Source organism: Argiope bruennichi, chromosome 6 (assembly GCF_947563725.1).
Source record: "Argiope bruennichi chromosome 6, qqArgBrue1.1, whole genome shotgun sequence".
Taxonomy (NCBI): domain Eukaryota; kingdom Metazoa; phylum Arthropoda; class Arachnida; order Araneae; family Araneidae; genus Argiope; species Argiope bruennichi.
This window is the reverse complement of record NC_079156.1, coordinates 42,591,304-42,616,520: the sequence shown is the minus strand read 5'-3', so window position 1 is coordinate 42,616,520 and position 25,217 is coordinate 42,591,304. Positions and strand designations below refer to the sequence as shown.

General features: G+C 32.1%; 1 protein-coding gene across 1 annotated transcript in view; it reads right to left on the bottom strand.

Annotated features, from left to right (window-relative positions):
* LOC129971725 (uncharacterized) overlaps positions 1-25,217 on the bottom strand; it is a 1,062,831-nt gene that overhangs the window by 42,005 nt on the left and 995,609 nt on the right. Inside the window, exons 5-6 of the mRNA XM_056085702.1 lie at positions 24,581-24,971; positions 12,472-12,779 (exon numbers count right to left, since the gene is read on the bottom strand). Of these exons, the coding sequence (XP_055941677.1) occupies positions 12,472-12,779; positions 24,581-24,971 (699 nt within the window). The remainder of the gene's footprint in view (positions 1-12,471; positions 12,780-24,580; positions 24,972-25,217) is intronic.

Here is a 25,217-nt window from a genome sequence, read left to right as displayed (position 1 = left end):
CATTTACCGCGAAAAATAGGTTTATTATTAAAGAACGAGAGATTAAATATCAGTTATTTTGGCGAGACTTTTTCTTTCCTCAGACCGCCAAAATAATTGATGGGTACTTAATTGGAGTGTCAAACTTTATTCCTGAAAAATTTATTTCTGGCCGAGCAAATTTGTGAAGTTTCCAGAATGATTGAAGACATCATTATTAGGCCTTAATATAGCTTCGGCCTAGTTCTTGTTCTTCAAGATAATTCTGCTCTGATTTAATTTTATGAATAGATGCATGTATGTTCGTAAAAATGTTCTGCTTTTTTATTTCCTGATAGAAAAATACGAATAAAATGTATAGTAATAGTAAAAAAATATTCTATCTTGAGATTTTGATGAGTTTTTATGGTTCAAATCTCTTTGAAATCCAAGGGTGAAAAATTGGTAGTAGTGGCACCACTTCAATGAAAGTGCTATCCGCTTACTTCCACTCCCGCTCCGCAAAAATTATGGATCTTGAGAAAGGCTGTGAACACCCTGAATGCTTAGATTTTTGTTTCCTGAGTCCCACTCAAGTGTTTTTCGAAGTATAGTAAAGAAACCCTATGTTTGTTATTAACCGCATTCTTTTCATGTGGAATAGATATGAATCATATATCTTTTGCGTGAATCTAGAGTGCGATCTTTGGCCTTTTTTGGCAATTTATCATGACACACACACACACACACACACACACACACACACACACACACAGAGAGAGAGAGAGAGAGAGAGAGAGAGAGAGACAAAACACACACGCACACACACACATGCACACGCACACGCACACACACACACATGCACGCACACACACACACATGCACGCACACACACACCTGAAACACATGTGCCAGAAAAATCGGATATGTATTTTGGGCTGTTTTTTTGTTTATTTGTTTTTTACTGATTTGAACAAAATTTATCACCCAATTACAGCTGTATTTATTAGAATACGCACCAGATATTATTCAATTTAGTAATTTCTATACATGCATGCAAAAGTACAGAATGCTGGGAATACCGTGAACAAATTTCATTTACCTAAGTTATTTTGTTTTAAATAATCACATTTATGTATATAAAACATACAGATCAATAGACGGTTGATTTCTTGATGAATTTGGTTCCAAATTTGGATTCTACAATTTGGATGATAAATCGGTGTATCAAATTTTATACATCTAGCTCTCTTCGTTTTTTTAATTATCGTATTACCTTATATTCGGATTATCGGATAGATATATTCCTTAAAACAGATTTCGTTTAAAATTTTATAGAAATCTACAAATGTGGTAAAAAGACCATATACCAATTTTCATCCTTCTAGCTGAAAGCATTGTTGAGTTAGCGTGTTCACAGACCGACAGACATCGTTTTCCAGACTGAGAGAGGTCTTTTTTCTTCGTATACAATAAGGTGAAAATGGAATTAGTGATAATAAGGTGATATATATATATATATATATATATATATATATATATATTATTCGAATCCTGTCGACTAAATAACATGTAATCTTATTTTGGTTGAAGCAGAATGCAGGGGTTCGAAGCAGTGAAGAGACTTTGTAGTTTTAATTTCGTTTTATTCTCTCTCTTCTCTCCCGGGAGACAAACATTATTATTTTACAAGACGCAGTGCGACACAAAATCAGAAGGCAAAAAGGGACGAACAAATGATCACTAGTCTTATATAACATAGGATTTCTGGTCACGCGCCAATACACGTGGTGACCTTTGACACCTTTTCAAGGGCAACGGGAAGTATCACTTTCATTTGAAACGTAGTTCAGATGGCGCATTAGTTTTACAGAGGAATTAATTAAACCGAAAGTGGAATTGGATCACGAAATAAGAGAATATTTTTGGAATGAAGTTACTATGGGTTAAATTAAGATAAAATCTTGGAAATTAATTTGGATTAAATTAAGAGTTTAAAATATCATTACATATGACTTTAGGCTCACGAAATTTTCTAAAAAATTGTAAATTAGAATCAATATTTGTTCCAAATCTCCTCCACTTCATGATAGTCATTCGATCTGTCTCTGCTAGTGTTTATGAATGATCAGGTTTTTATAAAATTTTAGTTAAAATCTGAAGTGTGAAAAAGACAATGATGGGGCAAAAATAGGAAAGATAGCATTACAAGGAATATAGAAATATAAACTCAATATTCTTTAATATGCTATGAAGTTAAACGCAAATGATACCTTCTTAAGTAAATATATGAGGGGTAGCATTAAGACTTTTGATAAACTGGTTGTATAGTTTATTCTTATACATATAAATTACGTTTAAATGAAATTTTTTTTAAACCTAAAACAGCTTTAAAATATATTTTTATTAATATGTTGCAAAGTAGATTTTTTTTTATTATTTTAAATATTTTATAGCTTTTTATTTTTAATTCGTAATTAATTATTATAAATTAATTTAATTTTTAAAAAATTCTCAAATTCACCAAGAGATATGATATTAAAATTTAATTAATTTAATATATTAATTAAAAGTTTTGAAAATATTAATATATCATAATACAATGTTGCAAATGAATGCAAAATGCAAAATGAATGCAAAAATGCAGAAAAACTGAAAATATTTGGAATACTAAGGAGGAACTGAATATAATATTGATTACAATCTTCCGGTTTTACAAGCTCGAAAATGATAAAGTGAATTATAAGTGTACAAGAAAAGATTAAGGGGTTTGGAAGTGAGGTTCCTATAATAAAGTGATAATGTATTACAGTATATTATCACCGATACCGTAACTTCAATGGAATTTATGGTACCAGAGAATTTTCGATGAAATCGTTAATTACCTAACTTACGCAATTCAAATTTTACGACGTAATCTGTAATCCACCAAAATATTGAAACTGTTTAAATCGTAACTACAAAGTATATTTTGTCTGGAAGTATAAATGGCGACTGAGAAATTTGCTAGACAGATTACATACTACTATATAAAGTTCACTTATAGTATATTTTAATATAATTAATTGATATATGATAATTCAAGATAATTTTTAAAGCCCTTCATTTTCACAGAGTCCATCTGTTGTAATATGATAATTATTAATTGATTTGCATCGGTCTTAAAATATCACGTTTCTTAATTTAATTTGTTGTAATAGAGTTTGCATGCTAAGGCATCCAAATAAATTACTGGTATATGTTGGGTGTTAATATTATTACTCATAAGTTGAGTGTTAATATTAAAACTCAACATAAGGCAATGATTTTGGTATATATTAGTGGTCCCGGCTAACATTTTATTTCAATGCATTTGGCATTTTTTCTTTTCGTAGTGTTTACGAGATAAATTCACTAACTTCCAAGATTTGTGCTAGAAATATTGGAATTCCTAAGGACAGATTACAGTTACAGTTTATTACAGACTTCACAATTTATTACATACTGGATATCTTTACCAAATCCAGCCTTCTTCGTTTACGCATAATTAAGCACTGTCAAAATTCGATGATTAAAAAAAAAAAATCAATATCACGCTTGAGATATTTTAAAAGCATATTGTGTTTATTAAAAGTCAAGAACTAAAACAACCTTATATAAACAAAATAATAATCATAAAAAACTTAAATAACTACAAGTTTCTTTAAAATAATCCACTGAAATGGATAATTGATAATGTTTCTTTCCTTGTGAAATTTTGCCATGGAATGTCTTATTTTCAATCACAAAATATTCAGCTGCTATACATTACTAACTTTCTAATACTACTCTTTTTGTTCACTAGCAATTTCACTTTTAAGAGACATAGTTACACATCTTATATTAAGCTTCAAAATTTATTCATTGATCCTTTCTTTTAAAAGTGCTTAATACTTTAAAGAAAGGTATATAGGGATTATTAAATATTAATAAGTAAAATAATTAATAAAAATAAAACCACAATTTTGAGATAATGAAAGGAAATATACAGCCTGAGTTAAAACTTTAAGGCCAGTAAAAATTTTTGAGAAAATGTAAAATGAAATAAAAGGGATTCAAATAATATTAATTATTAAAGTTCATTGATAAGAAATAAATGCCATAAACATAATTTGTAAATACATAATTATGAGAAATATATGGTTATTTAAAAAGTTAGTATTTCTGCCTGAGTAAAAACTTTAAGGCCACCAGTTATTTTTTAAAAATAAATATAATATAATCGTGTAATTACCATTGCAACAACTAGCTTGTGACAACGCTGCAATTTTCATATTTGTCATACGTTTCTTCGAAGTATTGGTGATCTTTGTGAAGATGGCGAAGGGTAAGAAGTTAACTGATCGTGAAAGAGGACAGATCGAAGCTTTGTCTTCAACAAGAATGAGTAGTCGTGCTATTGCGATAAAGATAGGAAGATCAAAGACTGTAGTCAACAATTTTTTTAAAATTGAAAGACAATTATGATAAAAAGAATACTGGGGGAAGACCTAAAGCTTTGCCCTCGCGTGATGAAAGAAGAGTTTGCCAACTTGCATCTACTGGAAAGTACTCAACCAGGAAAATGATTCCGACAACAGGTTTAAAAGTGTGTCAAAAAACGATTTATAACACAATTAGAAGGTCTGGAAGGTTCACTTATACAGCAAAATTGACTAAGCCTCAGTTACTGCAGAGACACAAAATAGAGCGTTTGAACTTTGGCCAGAAAGTCATGGCCTGGGACAACCAATGGATAGAAATTATTTTTTCTGAAGAAAAAAAAATGGAATTTGGATGGACCAGATAGCTGGAATTTCTACTGGCATGATATAAGAAATGAAAAAGAAATATTCTCCAAGCGCCAATTAGGTGGAGGGTCTGTCATGACTTGGGGCTGTTTTGCTTACAATGGTGTGGGCTTAATTGCATTCGTTTCAGGTAGAATGAATTCACAAAGATACCAAAATGTCCTAAAAAATCATCTTTTGCCAAATGCTGAATGTCTTGCTGGAGAAAATTGGAAATATCAGCAAGACAATGCATCGATCCATTCGAGTAACAGCACAAAAAATTCGTTCCAAGCTAACAATGTTGAAACTGTGAAACGGTCAGCTAGATCACCTGACCACAACCCAATCGAGAACCTTTGGGGTGACTTAGCAAGAAGAGTTTATGCAAATGGGAGACATTTTACGTCAACAACAGAAGTGAAATCTACTATCGAAGATGAAAGGTATAAAAGTGACCCCACCATTTGTCAAAAACTCGTTTCATCCATGAAAACAAGAATATTTGAAGTAATTCGGAGAAATGGCTCCTACACAACCTTCTAAGAATTTGTAATTTTTTTCTTATATGTTATTTTCTATGTTGGCCTTAAAGTTTTTAATCAGGCTCAAATATTCATCTGTGTGTTCTGTAATATTTTCTAATAATAAAATATTTGAAAATTAATTTTTCTACTTTCTTTACTTTTATTTAAGCTCAATAATTATCAATCAAATGGTATTTTAATTCCTCAGTTTATATGTTTCCATTTTCTCAAAATTTTTTACTGGCCTTAAAGTTTTTACTCAGGCTGTATATAAGCTTTCTTAATAAATTAAACGAAGCATAAATTTGATATTACTTTCTTTCAAAATATAATTAGAAATATCTTCAGTATACTTGTCACCTATAGAAAGTTTTAAAGGAATATTCGTAAAAATATTTTATTATTTTTCCGCTGAAAACCGTTAAGAAAGATTAAAATTTGTTTGAGGAAGACAAATAATATAAAAGGAAAATAATATCGTTTGTCAAAAACTAAGACAAAATATTATATAAACTATAATAATTATTTAATAAACATATTTTATTATCGTCCGTTGAAATTAGTTAAGACAGAATAAAATATGCTCATAAAAGACAAATAACGTAAAAGGAAAATAATATCGTTTGTTCAAAACTAAGAATGTTGAAATGCAGAAATTTTTAAATAAATTCTTAATTTAATTGAAAAATTTGTAGTCCAATATTAAATAAAATTAAGTTTAAGACTACCTTTGACGAAGAAATTTCCTTTAATAACACAGCTAAGTAAACGAAATATCGAATTGTTCGGTTGAAAGGTAATTTTGGTGCAAACATCTATCGTCTTAATATTTAAATTATAAATAAATTGCTATCTATCTTTCAACATACAAAAACACTGCTTCGATAGCAATTCAGTTTTATGTAAATTTGAAATCTCAATAACTCAAAATCAATGAAAACTGCATTCATATTATAATAATATATGAACTTAGCAGTATTAAAAAAAATACGTACAAACTCATCCATCATTTTTTAGATACATGGAGGCAATTTTAAGTATCAAGATTTATAACTTTTGAATCTTATGAAAGTATAATTAACTTAAGAGTAACTTTGAAATTGGTATAATATAAAATTTCTTTTATATCAGGCTAAGTCAATATTTACACTATAGAAGCGAAATAACTTATATAGTTAATAAAACAAGAGTTATTTGATATTTTGTAACGCAAAATATTCATTTCGATGTTAATCGGCCTGTCTGAAGAATAAATTATCATAAAATGGATTAAGAGCCAAAAAGTATTTATTATAAATGATTTAGTACAGGCAATGATGTATATTTTGGATATTAAAATGATGCATAAATTCATCACCAATTTTGAAGAGGGATAAGCATTTCTTGGTGCGAATACAATTTATAATTTAAAATTGTTTCAAATCATTTCTTTATTATATATAGGATTTATTGTACAAGATCCAAACTTTTTGATCACTGATCTGAAATCAGATTCACATTATTTCAAACCACTGAACTTTCGCAACAACACTAATTCATTTTTCTTTTCTTGGATACGAAATACAGAGAAAATATTGTAATTGTCCAAAGATTTGAGCTCGAAACTTTCATGAATCTGCATATTTAAGAACTGCCTGGGTCCAAAAATCACAGTGTTTATCTGCCAAGGCTTTATGTTTATCTGCCTCTGAATATGATAATTCCAAAATACTTTGAGGTAGCTGGGTGAAATTTGGTATATGGAATTCAAACAAAATTTGCAGATTTCTATTAAATTTGGGATGAAATATAATCGGGGGAAGTGTTTGTATGACTGTCCGAATATGAAATAACATGATAACTACAAAACGAACAGAACTATATCAATGAAATTTGTTACACAGATTTAGCATCTAAAGAGTAGATTTCAACCAAATTTTGAACCAATTCTTCAAGAGATTGACTTTCTGTTTATATGCACAGCCATCAACAAACAACAACAACAACAACAAAAGGATCACCTTCGTACTTTTGTTACTTATTTTCCCATCTATCGATCTATTTATTATCTCATTTATCTATCTGTTTACCATGATATCGATCTATGTATCTAAATCTATTTATGGACAGACTTTTGTCTATCTGAGTACAAATGAAGAAAATGCAAAGAGCTAGGTAGATAAAATTTGGTACACAGCTTTGGCATTTAAAATATAGCTAATTCTTAAATTTTGAACCAAATCCTTTAACCGTTGACCGTCTATCACTCTGTATTTTCACAAGTATCTAAACGCAATAACTAAAAGGAATGAAATTCGGTATGTTAATTTAGAATTGAAATTGTGCTTTTGTGTCAAATTTTGGTATCAATCAGCAGGTAAAAAAGTGCCCAAAATATGTATTCGCACAATAGATCAAGAAAAAATGTTAGATTTATGATTAAGATTTATAGGTAAAATCCTAGATGGGCCCACCTCTTGGCGACTTATTTGAAATATCGCCAAGTCGACTACTAATTGAATATTTGTTGTTATTAACATTTTTTAACATTGGCGAAGTTATCGCCACTAGTTTGGCGAGAATTCAAAAAGACGCCAAGAGGTGGGTTGTGCTAGGTTTCGTTCACCAATGTCATGTAAGTTATCCGTGGTCTTACATGAGGCTCCCCATTTTAAGTAGAGGAAAGGGAATAAAATCTTTATTAGGGAATATTCAAGAAAGTTTCGGAAGATTACAATGCATAGACATTTATGTCTTTTAGGTAGACACAAAAGACAAGATTCAAAATAATGCAAGACAATTATGCATTTTAGCTAATGTTATAAATGCGAGTGATAACGCTCAGCAGTTTATCTTACACTGGACTATCTTTGACACATTTGATTTGCACACCACTAGCAATGTTTAGACAAAAATTTAACTTTGTAAGGATGAGAATTACTTTCCATATTATGTCACAAATGCTTCGAATAACTATTAAATTGGTAAAGGATCTTTAGTTGTACTTCAGCTATAATGCTTTTAATGTTGTTGTTGTTGTTTCTTATGGCACTTGCCTATGGACAAGCCCGCTGTTACGAAGACAGCTATTTAAGCCAATGGGGGAGAGTCTTTTTTTTTTTTTTTTTTTTTAGTAGCGTCAACTAGGGCCAAGAGTACGACTTTAATACTCACGCATCACTCATTCGCCTGCGCAACCCCTTTTCACAGGAGGGCACATTCACACATATCACAGATAGAACAACCATGCCCAAACCGGGACTCGAACCCAGGATGCCCAGATCACGAGGAAGACGCTCTACCCCTACGGCAGGACGCCGGCACGCTTTTAATAAAAGTATTTGCTTTTAAATTATTACATATTCTTTAAATTGATCTGGGGGCACGGCAGTGCCCCCACCAAGTCGAGCAAAAACAAGCAGCACGGCCGTACCATCCTTTTCTCGAAGCAGTTCAGGCCATTTTCGACGCCCTATAACTTCGTTGTGGATAAAACTAGAAGTCTGAATTTTCAGTAACCAAGTAGTCATTATATAAATACGGTATATTTCAAATTTCATTAAATTTGAACCATTAGTTTAAGAATTATAACTAGTCAAAGTTTGTGAATTTTGTCACTGACTGACTGACTGACTGACTGACCGATCATCAAAACTCTAAGGCACTTCTAGCAGACATAGAAGCTTCAAATTTAGAATACAATTAGTGTTTAGTGTATAAATCAAGGAAAAACTAAAATATGCGTGTAATAATGGACGGATCGATAAATTTGTCGAAGTTTAAAGCATTATCCATTTTGTCGGCAAATTCGTCGCCAAGTTGCCAAATGGTCGCCAAGTTTATCACCAAGCTCTGGGATCACTGGCTCGGCATCCAACAGTATCCAATACAGATTACTGTAAAACAGTCTTTCGTATGTTGACACTATTCGCACTGAAATCTTGAATATCTAATTTGAAATAATTCAATTTGAAGCTATGGAAGATGCAAACGCAATGGGTGTTTTTCAGAGAATCAATCTGGTAGAAGAAAAGCAAACTGATCTTCAAAGTATGATATGTATAGCCTATGCTATAACTATAGACAAAAGTCAGGGCCTAAGTCTAAATAATGCACTGATGGATATCGGTTCTGCAGTATTCACATCCAGTCACGCTTACGTGGCACTTTCGAGAGTTACAAGTCTGGAGGGCTTACATCTAATTAATGTCGACTTTGGAAGTATTAAAGTGCAGGAATCCTCAATTTGTGAATACAACAGACTAAGAAGCATTTACCATCCAGACTTGTCAAAAATTGTAACATCAAAGCTTACGAGAAAAACCCATAGAGACAGGGAGTGGGCTTTGAGAAAAACTGTAGCTGAAGTTCAAGAAGTAGTACCAGAAAAGAAAAAGAGGAAGACTATATACAAAAATAAGAAAAGGATTTTCTACAAAAAGAAAGGAGATGCCATCAAAAACATAACTTGTAAAAAAAACCAAGTCTCGCAACTCAATTCTTCTGTCGTAAAAAGTTGTGAGATCCATGTAATACCAAGTCGGTCAATTTATTCAGTCCCTACTTAAGGGTCCTTCTGTCTTAAGTTATTACATAATTAGCTAATCTAACAACATCTTATAGTGACCATATCAATATTAAAACTCTTTTATGGTTTAAATAAATAGATTGACTTGGCTATCGCATGAAAACACAATGTATCTTTACATTAAATTAGATTACATTAACATATCATATTAAATTAGATTGTTTAGGGCGATAGCCAAGTCAATCTATTTATTTAAACCATAAAAGAGTTTTAATATTGATATGGTCACTATAAGATGTTGTTAGATTAGCTAATTATGTAATAACTTAAGACAGAAGGACCCTTAAGTAGGGACTGAATAAATTGACCGACTTGGTATTACATGGATCTCACAACTTTTTACGACAGAAGAATTGAGTTGCGAGACTTGGTTTTTTTTACAAGTTATGTTTTTGATGGCATTAAGTTTTTATGATTAACTTGCAGTATTTAAATCCCGAATTAAAGGAAAGATTTGCGCAGAAAAATCAATAATGACTACAAAAACATGTAAGTAATAAGCAAATATCTGTCACACTTTTAATCTCGCGATGAATGTGTGGTGAAACGAAAGTTTGATGGAAATGGGTAATTATTTTTTTTTTTTGTAATCGATTAAATCTGACATTTTTCTTTATACCAATAATATATTTATAAACAAATTCAGCCGCCTCTATCAAAATAAAATGCGATGTCATAAGAGCATCTGAACAAAAAATTCAGATGTAATATCGTGGCTCTGAAGACGATGTCCGGTAAAGTCTTGGATGGACAAGCGTAACCACAAATAAAAATGGAAGGGATTTGCGACACTAAGGATTTATAAAAATCTGTCAGAATTTTGATCCAAATAGATAATAAACCATAACAAACGTAAAAAAGTTCGAAATATCAACGAACTCGAAATGGAGAGGACATCTGATTCCTTCATGGAGAAGGATATATCAATTTCTAGGAATTTTTCTATTTTCATTTGCTTAGAAAACTTCAAATGAAGTATATTTCTTTAAGATGTAAACCATAATGCCATTTTCAATAGATGCCGCAGGTGAGATTTGTCGGGACAATTTGCAATGTCCAACAACAACTTATAACAAGTCTAACAACTGTCATAGCAGCCTTCTTTCAAGTGAACGAGATGTCTATATCGATCTATCGATCAATTGAAACTTTAAGAAAATAATCTGATATGGTGTGATATGAGTCCTTATGGATGACTAGCTTGCATAACTACTATTAATTGAGGATGATCAAGAATATGAAATATTTCACTGACTTTCAAACTTTCCAGAGCTCAGACCTAGACCAACGAAATTCTTTTAATATAGGTCGGTATGTGTGCATAATAATAGGTAGATATGTGTGCATGGATAGTGCACTATCACATTTTATTGTGGCTCTTGTATGATCTGACTACATCAAAATTTCTTTGGCATAATTTCAGGAAAATATGTATATTAGAATTATGCCCTAATCTATGCTGTTGTTGTTGTTTCTTATGGCACTTGCCACGGACAAGCCCGCTGTTCGAAGTCAGAAGGTTTAAGCCTAAGGGGGAGCGCCTCTTGTTTTTATCGTAGAGCCGACTTGGGCCAAGAGTACGACTTGACTACTCACGCATCACTCATTTGCTTGCACAACCCATTTTTACAGGAGGGCACATTCACACACCTCACAGATAGAACACAGCAGTAGGAGAACAACCATGTCCAAACCGGGATTCGAACCCGGGACGCTCACATCACGGGGAAGACGCGCTACCCCTATGCCAGGACGCCGGCAATCTATGCTGTTGTGGCCTTTGTCAGGAACCAGTTGCATTGATGCCTGACAAAGGCCAGATTATACATGATATCAATTCACAATGGTAATAATTCTTTAATCTGAGGATGGAAAACTTCTATGGTTGGTTCTCGTTACCCAGTGGATACAAAATTGATAGAGGTCGACTACTTTCTATCGATGATGGGACATGCTTCCCATGGTAAGAGTTGTACCATGGCCGTGATGGCCCTTAGGATTCAACAATAGTTAACGTCAGTGTTGCTGCGGTCTGGTCACTCAGATTTTTCCGTGTGCCTTCGGGTGGGGTCGGGATTTAAAGTTAATCTAAGTTGTTTAAGTTCCAGTTATAATCACCCAGAACCTCACTGCATAGTTTCGATGATGCTTGTCATGAAGAAGAAGACCTTTCTTGTTATTGATTAAGTGGTTCAAATGTGAGTCGTATGTGCACTATTATACCTAATAGCACAAGATATTGTATGATATCTCCTCAATATTGTTCGATATTCTTAATGCCATAATTATTATGAAGATATCTTGCCAATACGGTTTAGTGTTTGTACTAATAAATTTGAGATGTATAAAAGACATGATGATGTATGAAGGAATAAGTTATAGTCAAATAAAACCACCGATACGTCATAGACACTATTATACCTAATAGCACAAGATATTGTACGATATTTCATCAATATTGTTCGATATTCTGAATGCCGTAAATTATTATGAAGATATCTTGCCAATACAATTTAGCGTTTGTACTAATACATTTGAGCTGTATAAAAGACATGACGATGTATAAAGGAATAAGTTATTGTGAAATAAAACCACCGATACATCATAGTCACATTCATGACTTGAGACTTACCTCATCATCGCTGTCTTCGCTTCCGAGAGTGTTGTGCGCTGACTGGCTTTTGCTCATGTGCTTCGCTGACGTGGATGACGCTGTTGTGGTTCGATACCTCGCTGCTGCTGACCGGGACCGGTGGGAGGGGGGCCTCTGGCAAGGTGGGTACTGGTTGACTGGCAGCAGCTGGGGTGTGTGCGCCCGGGGTGAGAGGGTGAGATAGGCTGGAAGAAGGAAGCGGGCTTTGAAAGTAAGTTCTGTTTGTGTGGCTTGGGTTTTCATGAGAGCGCGGCGGGGTCGGTGTTGTAGGGAACCTAGACGGTAGCCTGGAAAAAGAAGAAACAAAATTTTAAATGCAGTCATTTTATCAATTTCATAAATACAGCAAACAATGTACAAGTTGCAATGCATAACTGCAATGTACAAGTTGAAATCCTCAACATTGGAATTTATGTAACTTCCTAATTAGATGACATATTTTATATATTAATCGCACTGAGAGAGCAAAGAACATTTGAACATTTTCTATGATATGTTTTTAAGTATTTTTATTTTTAAAATTAGTTGCTTTCCTAAATTAATTAGATGCTTTCTGTTAATTGTCGAGGATGAACCAACATTCTCATTTCAGAACTTTCGTGAAGTGATGTTCTATAGCTTAAAAATTTAATATGCACCAAACCCATGCTCTGTTAATGGGCCGACTGTTTGGTCATATTATTTAGACAATTAATGCCAATAGTGATGCTAATTATTTTTGATGGGCTACATTTCATTACAACAAATAAAAGTGCTACTTAAAAATCATATTTGTGCAATAACCATAGGATATTCTGATTTGTTAAAGTGGTGATATTGGTTAAACATTTATTTTGTGATATCTCACGAAAATGGAGGCTATTGGAAATAAGTACAAATTGATGGCATATTTAGGGTGGCAAAAAACTTCCATATGAAATAAAAATGTAACTCTGTGAAATGTTACAGTAATCGGCGCTAGGGGGGGATCTTTGCTTTTCACCGTTTTTTCTATAGAGAATACTCGATGAAATACCGTTTTTGGTATTTCTTTTGAAAATGAAGTCTATATTTGTAGGGGAGGGATGTGATCATTGATGATTTATTACGGGACCAAGAACTTTCCTACAAAATTAAAATTGTGAAATCGAGACAGCAGTTGGGGTTGAGAGAAATTTGTCGCGATTTTTTTTTTTCTCACAGAGAATGTACAACAAAATAGAGTTTTTGTGATTTCTGTCGAAAGCGGGTAGTGATAGTGAGACAGGCAATCATTAATACATATTTTGGGAAAACGCGCTTCATATGAAATAAAAGTTTATGAAATTGGGAGGGAGCTGAGGGATTTGTTCTTTGGTTTTGCCAATTATTTTAAATATATCAATTACAGATTTAAAAATCATTTTTTATTTGATTGACGTATCAGAAATGCTACTGCGAAATCCGCTTGTAAGGAAGGGACCGATTGTATTTTAAGGATATTACTATTTAATTTAAATTAACAACTATGCTATGTTGGGTTTAAGTTGGGTTAATTTAAATTAACAATTAAGCTGAATCTTAAGCAAGAACTCCCAACACTTTCATACAAAATTTTCACAGAATGTTGCATCTTTATGTCTGCCTTGATAAAGGTATGTAAGAACATTTAGCATATTGAATTACTATATTTTCATGCGCTTAAAATGTAAAAACATTTATATATATATTATTTTTTTTGAAGCAGAGTCGTGGCCGAAGACAGAGAAGACAAGTTCAAATTTTTAACTTCGTTTTTCTTCGATCCCGAGAGGCACGATTTATGGACAAGCAGCCCGGACAAGGCACGTCCATTCACAGCGCAATACAAGAGCAGATTAGTGTAAAAGAGAGAGTAATTATTTATCCCTGGTGTTACATACCATGAGATTCCGATAGGGATTTCTCACACATGTCGATTTTGATAAGGGAGACACAGGGATCTTTTAAAAGAATGTCCTACGCTTGCAATTTTTTATCCCTTTACTCGGAGCGTGAGAATCGCTGACGGAAGCATTTTTACAGAGCTTTCTATTGAATTAATTAAATAAAAAAAGTGGAATGTGATCAGGAAAAAAGAGAATATTTTAGAATAAAGTTAATATGTGATGAATTGAGTTAAAAATTAGGAAATTAATTAAGTTTAAATTAGATGTTAAAATATCATTATATATATATATATATATATATATATATATATATATATATATATATATATATATATATATATATATATATATATATATATATATATATATATATGGGAACTGTAATCTAATGTTCTCATATTCTGTTCTGTGTGGCGCATACTGCGTCACTGAACACGTCATAAAAATTACATGAGTGTTTCGCGCCAAAATCGGCAAAAAAAAAAAAAAAATAAAAAATAAAAAAAAAATAAAAAAAATAAATAAATAAAAAGAGTTAGTAAGAGATGCCGCTTACATTTATTCACCTTTTTATATGTTTTTATGCTAGTTAAGTAATTTTTTTGTCCCTTATTAACTTAGATGTCGTTTCTTAAAAAATATATGTCAAATATTAATACTGATCGCTGTCTTCCTCTTCTCATATATATATATATATATATATATATATATATATATATATATATATATATATATATATATATATATATATATATATATATATATATCTCCGTGTCAACATGTGCATGCAGTTTATTCTTATATAAATCGCAAATATTTATTATGTAATTTGATAGAGAAAGCCTAAGTTAAATTGTTTCTGGTTGATTATCATATATGAAAAAAAATGTGCTAGACTAAATTACCATTACTGTACTTGAAGTTTTTATTAACGGTTACATACTCAATATGATAACAGGAGGAAGTTTGGCGAATCTTTTAAAGTTTGATGCCATTTTGGCGAGATGTGTGAGAATCCGGTCTGATACTGCCAAAATTTGGATTGAATAGTAATAACTATTATGCATTTTAAATAGAAAGGAATACGATACATCTGAACATTTGCTCATAAGCAATGTTGAAATGGAAACTTGAACTGAAATTTACATCATTTCAATATCAAAATTTAAGGAATATTATTTTGAATATAATCTGTACCAACATGTAGAAAATATCAAATTGCAAAAAAGTTGCGTTTGCAGCATTAGAAAGAGAAATAAGAAGGAATGAATAGATCAGAATGTGGCGCTCTATTTCACAAAAATTGGTTTCGGCAATGCTGCGCCAAACACAGGGTTAAAAGCAAATAAAAGCAACAAAAAAGGGTAAAATAACATTTCGTCTTTTTCAAAAGTATGGACCATTTTATATTTTTGTATTCTGCGAATAAAATTAATTTAATTTAGTTGAAACAGTCCTGCAGAATTTTCGGAATTTAGTTTTTTTGAATTCTTTTTGATATATGCCGACTCATCAATAAAATGTATCTGCTCAGATATTTTATCTAAAATAAAGGATCCAATGCAGAATAGAGTAAATAATCACTGATATTGAATGCTTTCCGAGATTTTTATCAGTTATTCGCGAATGAATTTGAATTAAAATATCTTTTTTTTTATATATATTTATGCGATTTTTTTATTTTCTAGTTTGCGAAGTATAGAGAAAATATAGTAATCGTTAGAAAAATTCGAACTCGAGATTTTGACAGATTTCCACATTTTAGACCTCCCTGAGACATTTTTCGACATAAAAACAACAACATATTTTTCGATGATGTCCGTCCCTCTGTCTGTGACAAAGATAACTCAAAAACGATTTGAGCTAGACCATTGAAATTTAGTATAAAGGCTTAAAACCAAATTTGCAGATTTCGTTCAATTTTGAATAATATCTGTTCAGTGGAAATCTTGTTGACCGGCTATGTCAGTATAAACTAGTGGGATAACTGCAAACCGAAGAGATCTATATAGATATAGTAATGTATAGTTTCATAGTTATCGAGTTGATATTGTACTTAATCAGCCAGCTAGACAACCATATTTTCACTCAATGAATTTTATTATAAATATGATACAAATCAACATATTTTGTCTAAAGTCTATATGCGGAATTTCATCCATCATTTAAAATGTTTTTGAATTACTGTCTTCACAGACAGAAGAGACAATAATACCAAAAATATGTGTTTTTAATTTAGGAGGTGTGGAATATTAAATTTCGACAAAATCCCGAATTCAATTTTTTTTTTTGAAATCCCAGTATTTTCCCTACAATTTGTTTACGAAAAAGTAACAAACATTGCCTTAACAATTTCCGCAATACAATACTATAACTTAATACTTGTGTAAAGATTTTTGCGTCATAATACTACCTTTAAATACATATAGTCTAATGGGTTCCAGTATGTAATAATATAGTTAAGTATACGTTGCTTAAAAGTTACCGTAACATAATATGCAACATGTCTAGCAATTTGTCTAATGCAAAATGTCTAGCAATTTCTGTGATTAATGTACCTCAATGCACGTTACCTAATGGTTTCTGCGATGCAATGTTTAAAACTAATCTGTTATATGCCCATTATATGAGCTCAAGAGTTTTAATGAACGTTCGAGTTTCCATATGGATGTAACTCTATAACCTGCTCTTAAGGACGTAAAAATTTCGGCTAGTTGCAGTTTTAATAGCTCCTTCACGCTTTTGCGAGCTGTAATTGCATCAACTATATTAATAAAAGTGTAATATACCTCAATACACGTTATTTAACGGTTTCTGCAATGTCATGCAATAAGCAGAAAATATGAGATGCTTAGCCCTTTGCACTTTAATTGTGCCTCTCATTCGCCGTTCAAGACGCTACATCATTTCGACGTTTTATTTGTTTATTTTTCAATTTTGATTGTTAAGTCAGCCATCTGACTCTCAGACCCCCCACAAAGGCACACGGATTTAAACCATAAAAATTGAATGACCGGACCGCCGCAACAGCAACATTGGCGGGAACTGTGGTTGAGTTTTAAGGTCCATCACCGGCCACGGTACAACCCTCCCCGAAGGAAGCACGTTCCGTCATCGATGGGAGGAGTCAGATCCCCCACCTATTAGTGTACCCTCCAGGGTGGCGAGATCCAACCACCATGCCGGAAGCATCTCATCCTCATTTCCAGGTGCCCCCCCCCGGGGGGTTAATTTTGATTGTTAAAAACTCCTACAAAATGGTAAAAAGATGTAGATTAATTTTTCAAAGAAATTCAACTTAAAACAATTATGTATATTTATTTTTCAGGGCAATAAATAAATATTTGTATTAGGTGAATAATTATGCATCGAATTACTTTTCCGAGTGCTAAGGGTCAAAACTAATTTGGTGTGTGCTCATAATGCGAGCTTAAGAGCTTTATTTTACATTTCGAGTTTCCATACACATGTAACAATATAACCTGCCTTTGAGGGCATAAAAATTTCGATCATTTGCAGTTTTAAGAACTCATATTATAAAAATTTCTCGAACGTAAAAATTATAAATAAAGCAACATCCGTAACTATTTTAATCAAAGATGGACCATTAAACGTATTCCTGTTAAAATTCCTACCCACATGGAAAGAAACATTCTGAATTCATATTTCACAAAAATTTAATTAAACGCCCATTCAAATTCCCACATTATCAAATACCACAAGCAAACAATTCAGTTGCTTAGTTTAGTTAATTAATCATACTGGTTTGGCGAGAGAATATTGTGCCAGTGGATAAGTCACTTGAAGCCCTCGACTAAAATTTGATTAAATATAAAGCCAACCGCACCAGAGAATAAATTTGGTTTCCGGTTTAATTCCGGTTAATTGCTGCACCAATTGCTTTAACCGGCTTTCTCATTACGTGGAGTAATAATTGATTTCCTTCAATCCTCGCGGGTAAAGTCCCGTCAAACTGGCAATTTAAAGCATCAGATTATCAAAGGAAGGATTCGATTGATTGCAACTCGACGGTAGATTGATATTTCACTACGATTGTTTGCATACCAGAGTATTTTCGACTTTGATTAGGGGTGTTCATTTTAGCGATTGGAATTCGAAGCAAATTGCGAAAAATTGAATTTCGATAGCAAAATTGTATAGGGATTTATGTTGTGGAATCATTGATATCAGGTGCAATTTATGGCAAAGTCTGCTTCCTACATTCTTGTGTTTCCATAAAATGCCGTATTTTATATAGATTTTTTTTTTATTTCGCACGTCAGTTTAATCCTTAAATGCATGATTATTTATTTTGAATAAAAAAAAATCGTTTACTATATGAAAATGTTGTTTGGCAACGGATTCTACAACTCTCCGCGCTTTTGCGCATGCGTTAGGATGGGTTTAATTCGTCAAAATAGGGATGTGAGGAAAGATGAAATGAGGGGATGTTTATATTTAGCAATGAAATAAACTCAGATATCTCGCAAACTGAATTAAAATCATAGGTCAAAAACGGCACGATATTCACATATACGTGGAGAAAAAAATTAAACAAAAAAGTATCTAATAGAGCGAAATTAAAGGTCAAAGAACGGCGAAGAATTCCGGAACTGCGCTCATCCTACCTTCTCTCCCCTTAATGAGATAGAATCGCCGAAAACTTTTGGTCACAAAATACTGAAACGAACAGTAGTCATAGGTTACGTAAAAAAATAAAGAAAACAAATCCAAGTAATAATATGGTATATTTACAATATTTTGAAAAAAGTTGTATATAGACATTTAGCAACATACAGCATTTCCTAAAAATCTAGCTTGTATCTAATATATCTTTTCAAATACAACATTAAACATTGATAGCTTACCTGACAACACATGAGAATTAATTTTTTTAAACAATTAGATTAGATCCATTACTCCTTTATAGGGAAGTTGACGATAGAAACTATCTCTTCAAGTATCTCCCACCATATTCAAGTGTAAAAGAAAACGATATAACTTTCCCGCCAAAAGTAATCTCAACATTTTTTCTTACATACATGATTTATTGTCTATGGTTATCAATGGGTTTTTGATTAAAATTAAGTGAAATTGGTAGTGTGTAGACAATTGGCAATGATATGCATTTAAGGATTAACTTAACCAAAGGATATGAAATTGGCACGAATATTTTGTGTTCTACTTTGTCGAATGGTTCAGAGAATCTGTAAGTGTAGTTATCAAATAATATTTCTTTCAATTGACTGATCTGATCCAAAATTTGAATCTGATCTAGAGATTAATACACATTAACACTTACGTTGGAAAGAAATTCACATTTGTAATTGCCAAAACCATTCAATGTAACTCGCAGCGATGCCACACAAATAGTAATAGTATTCGTATCACAGCGACGCCACGAGAGTATTCGATACCTTATAGAAATCGAAAAAAGATAAATATTGTTACAAATCTGTAATGTTGAATCCCTGCACGGTTAGCGTCATCGCAGGAAAAACCGTTTTACGAGATCAGACGACGGATCAGTGATCCCAGGACTTGGTGACTATTTGGCGACAAAATGGATGATTCTTGAATCTTCAAGAATTTTGGCAATAGAACCGAAGCTGATATATGCTTGATTGTTTCCAAGACTTCCCTGCCCGGTTCCGGAAACTATAAAAGGTCGGCAGTCGTCTAGTTGTATAAAGCCGTATAGCGAATCAACGGTTAATTGGTTGGAAGAATCCAGTGCAAGCGCTGAATAGAATTAGAATGGGTGGTGAATTGAGCTACGTACCGAGTTTATTATAGAAGCAGCATCTAATCGTGTGTGGAGTAGCCAGTGAGTCAGTAGCTAGACACAGTTAAAGGAGGAGACAGTGGAGAGATCTTAGGGCACAACTACGTAGATTCCCTTTTTCTGATCAGTTCTGTATGGCTGCATTATGTGCTGTGGTTGTTATTTACTACCGATTACTACTTGTGGGCTGCTGTTGTTCTAAGTGTGCTGATGTGTATACGCGTGTATGCCTCAGCTGTGTTTTGTCGCCACTGTATTCGTGCCTAAGAATTAATAAACGTCGACATTTGCTATTAAGGATTTTCCATTGTGAAACCATGCACCCACTATAAGTGAACCCATTGACATTACGGACTTAGAGGAGGAAGTTCCGTAATATATCTTTTAAATGAATTGATATTTGACTTAAAACTGTGCTTCTGTAAATTGTATTGAGGTAAAATATCTAATGTTTTCTTCTTCTAACATCATTTTTTACTTCTGTGACAACTGTGCTGACATGTGTAACACATGTCCTTGGCGATTCTGTGGCAAAAACAACTCGACGTGCATGGCACGTCTTTCCACCGCAAGCAGCTAAAGTTTATAGATCTAGTTGATTGCATTTTTTGAATTCTTATACACACAAATACAATATAACTAGACAGTTTACTCAATGATTGGTCTGAGTAGAATTTTAATACAAATTTATAACTTTAGCGAAAAACAGTTTACAAACTTGCATCTATTTGACTTTCGGTAATTTTGTTTTATTAATAGAACATTGGCATGTTTTCAAATCGACAAAGAAATTTAGGCATTTGTTAATGTTGTTGTTTGGTCATAATTCTTCTAAATGTCGTATCAGCTTTGTTAAGTCAAAACGTCTTATATCAAATCTGATAAAACATTATATTGTTGCAAATTATTTGTACCTATTACGTTCACCTACTTTCGAACTCCTGTATAGTATTGTTGCAGGTTATTTCTAAAATACCATTACATTGCTACTGGTTCCAGATATTATATAAATGCCATGCATGCTTTGTTGTGTGATGTGTTTATCGTCGCCATACGGTATTTTGATATAAGAAATGGTATTTATTAACATCATGTAGATTACCGAATGGACTTAATAAGACAAGAAACAATAATTATCTTTTTATATGGCTTTCAAAGGTGCCATTCTTCCACTCTTGGAGAGCAATATTAAAAGGACAATTTTGTATTCAAGAATCTTTAAAATTAGAAAATCAACCATACCACATAGTCAGTTTTTGAAATTACAATACTTTTTCTTTGTACCCTACATTTCTTTAAATTTTCCACAAAGTAAATACTAAATCTTCCCTAACGTAGAAATCCAATACAAAAAAATTCACTTAATAACATTTGCCTAATAAAATATGTAGAATGGAAACTACATTTGGAATTCTAGTTAGAAAAGCATTCTACTTAGAATTTCATATTGAAAGGAACAAATATTTTAGATACATTTTTCTCAAAAATTTAACGAAACACCCACCGAAACTCTTCAAATATCAAGTTCTGCAGATAAACAACCCAGTTAATTAGTTTAGCTAATTAATCCGATTGGCAAAATTTGGAAGGAGAATAGTGGTGAAGTGGATGAACCGTTTCAAACTCTTGACTGATACTGATTAAATATAAGGCCACCTGCATCATAGAATAAATTTGGTTTCCGCTTTAATTCTAATTAATTGCCCAAATAGTGAATAAGCCAATTTAACCTGCTTTCTCATTACGCTAACCAATAACCGAAGTCATCTTGGGATCAGAGAATCAGACTAACAATTCAAAGCATCAGATTATTAAAAGAAGGTCGGTTGATTGCGTCTGGATCGAAAACGATTTGATATTTCACCACAATTGTTTGTATATTAGTTTCTTTTAGTTCGTTTATTATATATAAGCAATGGATTTATTCTCGCATGATACGCATTAAATAAAAGAATCGATTAAGCCTCTTCTAGTAGATAAAAATAGACATAACATCTTTAAGACAATGAGCAGTTAGATATCACATAGCATACCCATATATATTTGGATTGAATGAATCTTTTCTAAGGCTATGGTAAGTATGTTCCTCACCAAATTCATCAATATTTGTCTGTTGTTATGTAATTTGGCAAAAGTTCTGAACAAATTTTTTTTCAATAAAACAGAAACTTAGATGTCTTAGATGTCAAACAAAATGGTGTGTCTTGATTTGTTAATTATTAATTAATTAAAGGACATTGATATAATAAGTTAAATAAGTCACTTTTCTTAAGCCAATAACAATCATAAAAATATTTAATATAACATGACTAGAAAAAAATGGCCTTTTAAAGGGTTAAGATAATGACAGAAATCACATAGTGTGACCAGCTATATTTGGAATGAATTAAGGCAAGCATGTGAATAAAGGTATTTTACAATAATTAGAAATTTAATTTCGTCAAATATATAATTTGAGCTGATATAATTTTTTTATATCAAACAAAATGGTGTATCTTGAATTGTTAATTGTTAATTAATCAAAAGAAATTGATATAATAAGTTAAAGCAGTCACTTTTCTTAAGCTAATAACAATCATAAAAATATTTTAATATAACATGACTAGAAAAAAATGGCCTTTTAAAGGGTTAAGATAATGACAGAAATCACATAGTGTGACCAGCTATATTTGGAATGAATTAAGGCAAACACGTGAATAAAGGTATTTTACAATAATTAGAAATTTAATTTCGTCAAATATATAATTTGAGCTGATATAATTTTTTTATATCAAACAAAATGGTGTATCTTGAATTGTTAATTGTTAATTAATCAAAAGAAATTGATATAATAAGTTAAAGCAGTCACTTTTCTTAAGCCAATAACAATCATAAAAATATTTTAATATAACATGACTAGAAAAAAATGGCCTTTTAAAGGGTTAAGATAATGACAGAAATCACATAGTGTGACCAGCTATATTTGGAATGAATTAAGGCAAGCATGTGAATAAAGGTATTTTACAATAATTAGAAATTTAATTTCGGCAAATATATAATTTGAGCTGATATAATTTTTTATATCAAACAAAATGGTGTATCTTGAATTGTTAATTGTTAATTAATCAAAAGAAATTGATATAATAAGTTAAAGCAGTCACTTTTCTTAAGCCAATAACAATCATAAAAATATTTTAATATATCATGACTAGAAAAAAATGGCCTTTTAAAGGGTTAAGATAATGACAGAAATCACATAGTGTGTCCAGCTATATTTGGAATGAATTAAGGCAAACACGTGAATAAAGGTATTTTACAATAATTAGAAATTTAATTTCGGCAAATATATAATTAGAGCTGATATAATTTAGAGAATATCTTCATAAATTTTAACACATAGATTAGTGTTGTATTCGTGTTATTATTGTATTCGTGTTCGTAACTAATTTCCGGCGATGTATTAACTGTATTAACCATATAAGCTCTACTGATGGTTTGAAAAAATTAACCTGTTGTTTAAGAATCTTTAGAGCAGTTCACTGGTAGTAATTGGCAAAATATCTGAAGTAATACCAGTTCTGTTGATAATTTGACTTAATTTTGATTTTTGAATAATAAAATTAAAATAAACATAAAAATGTAGGTCATCGACCCAATTAAGGAAATTGCTTAGCCAGATTGGCATAATTTTTTTCCCTAAATTGAATTATAGGTTTCTTTTTGGACAATTTAATCAAAAGGTTTCTTTGATTCTAAAGTTGACACTAACGCGTAATGAATAAATTCGAGTGTGACGTTTCACATTCTGTATCATTTCTTTCTTTGTTTCTTTATATCTACTAGTAGAAAAGTGTTTGTTCTAGCCAAAATGTTTTTTTATAACCGATATTTTATATCTTAAATATTCTTTTATAGTTTTAAGAACTTATTCTTCCTCAAATTTATGAGGACTACTAATGATTATAACTACTTTCTGGATTGTTCCTTTAGTTCTAAATAATGGTCCTATTTATTTAAATAATACAATTTAAGTAAATGGATGCAATTCAATCCAAACAATTTTTCAATACAGCATATTTTTTTTATCTGTTTTTAAGTTATTTTAATATATTTATCATAGAAAATTATAGCTACGTATTTTCTCTCTCTGAGGATATAAAAATATATTTTATTATTTCCTATAAAGCAGAGTAAAGTCTATTAATTCCTTGTTAAAGTATTCAAAGAATGATATCTAAATATAAACATTGGTTCTATAACTACGACTATATAGGAATCTAAAAAAGGATCCCATAAACTACACTGACAACTTGATGATATATGTATTGCCTACCTTTTGCAGAACTGAATCACATTGTAAGTGATAGTAAATTTTAAATAATCACCAAAAGTATCATAAAATGATATTATAAACAAAAATGATGAATTCAAAACTTACTTGAACTGGAGTCTTGATATCGGTATGAGGATGCAACTGATGTTGGCCTGTCACTGAATTCCAACGGGGGCCGGGCTGTCACGAAACCGTCCAACAGCCTTTCTTGCGATCTGTTTCTTCTCGGAGGTGGGGAGAAAGTTCTCCTCTGGGAGCTCAGGGGAGTGGAGGTGGCTGCTGGTCCACCCCTAAAATCTCCCCCAACCTCCTCGAGTCCTCCCGCTACCGTGTTGCTTCTGACCAAGGAACCGTTGTCGAAGCTGACATGCTTCTGACGTCGGTCGTCCAGCGATATGTCAGGGGTTTTGGCCACCCGACCGGTGTCTACCCCTTCTCGCCGCCTTGTGGCGCTCGAGTCGTTCAGCTCATCGACACTACGGCTGTTTTGGAATCGCTGTAAAGAGATAGAATGCACATTGTAGTTACTCGAATGGGGATATAATTAACATCATTACGTACACAGGGGCTACTAAATGGTTTTAATGATATATCTAAGCACTTATTTGGTTAAGAGGGTTTCATTTTTTATATAACTAACATTAGATTAAAATTATGACATTACAGTACAGTCTCGAGTGTCCGGCCTAATGTGGCTGAAGGACAGGCCAGATAACAAAAAAGCAAGAGATGCGGGAATACT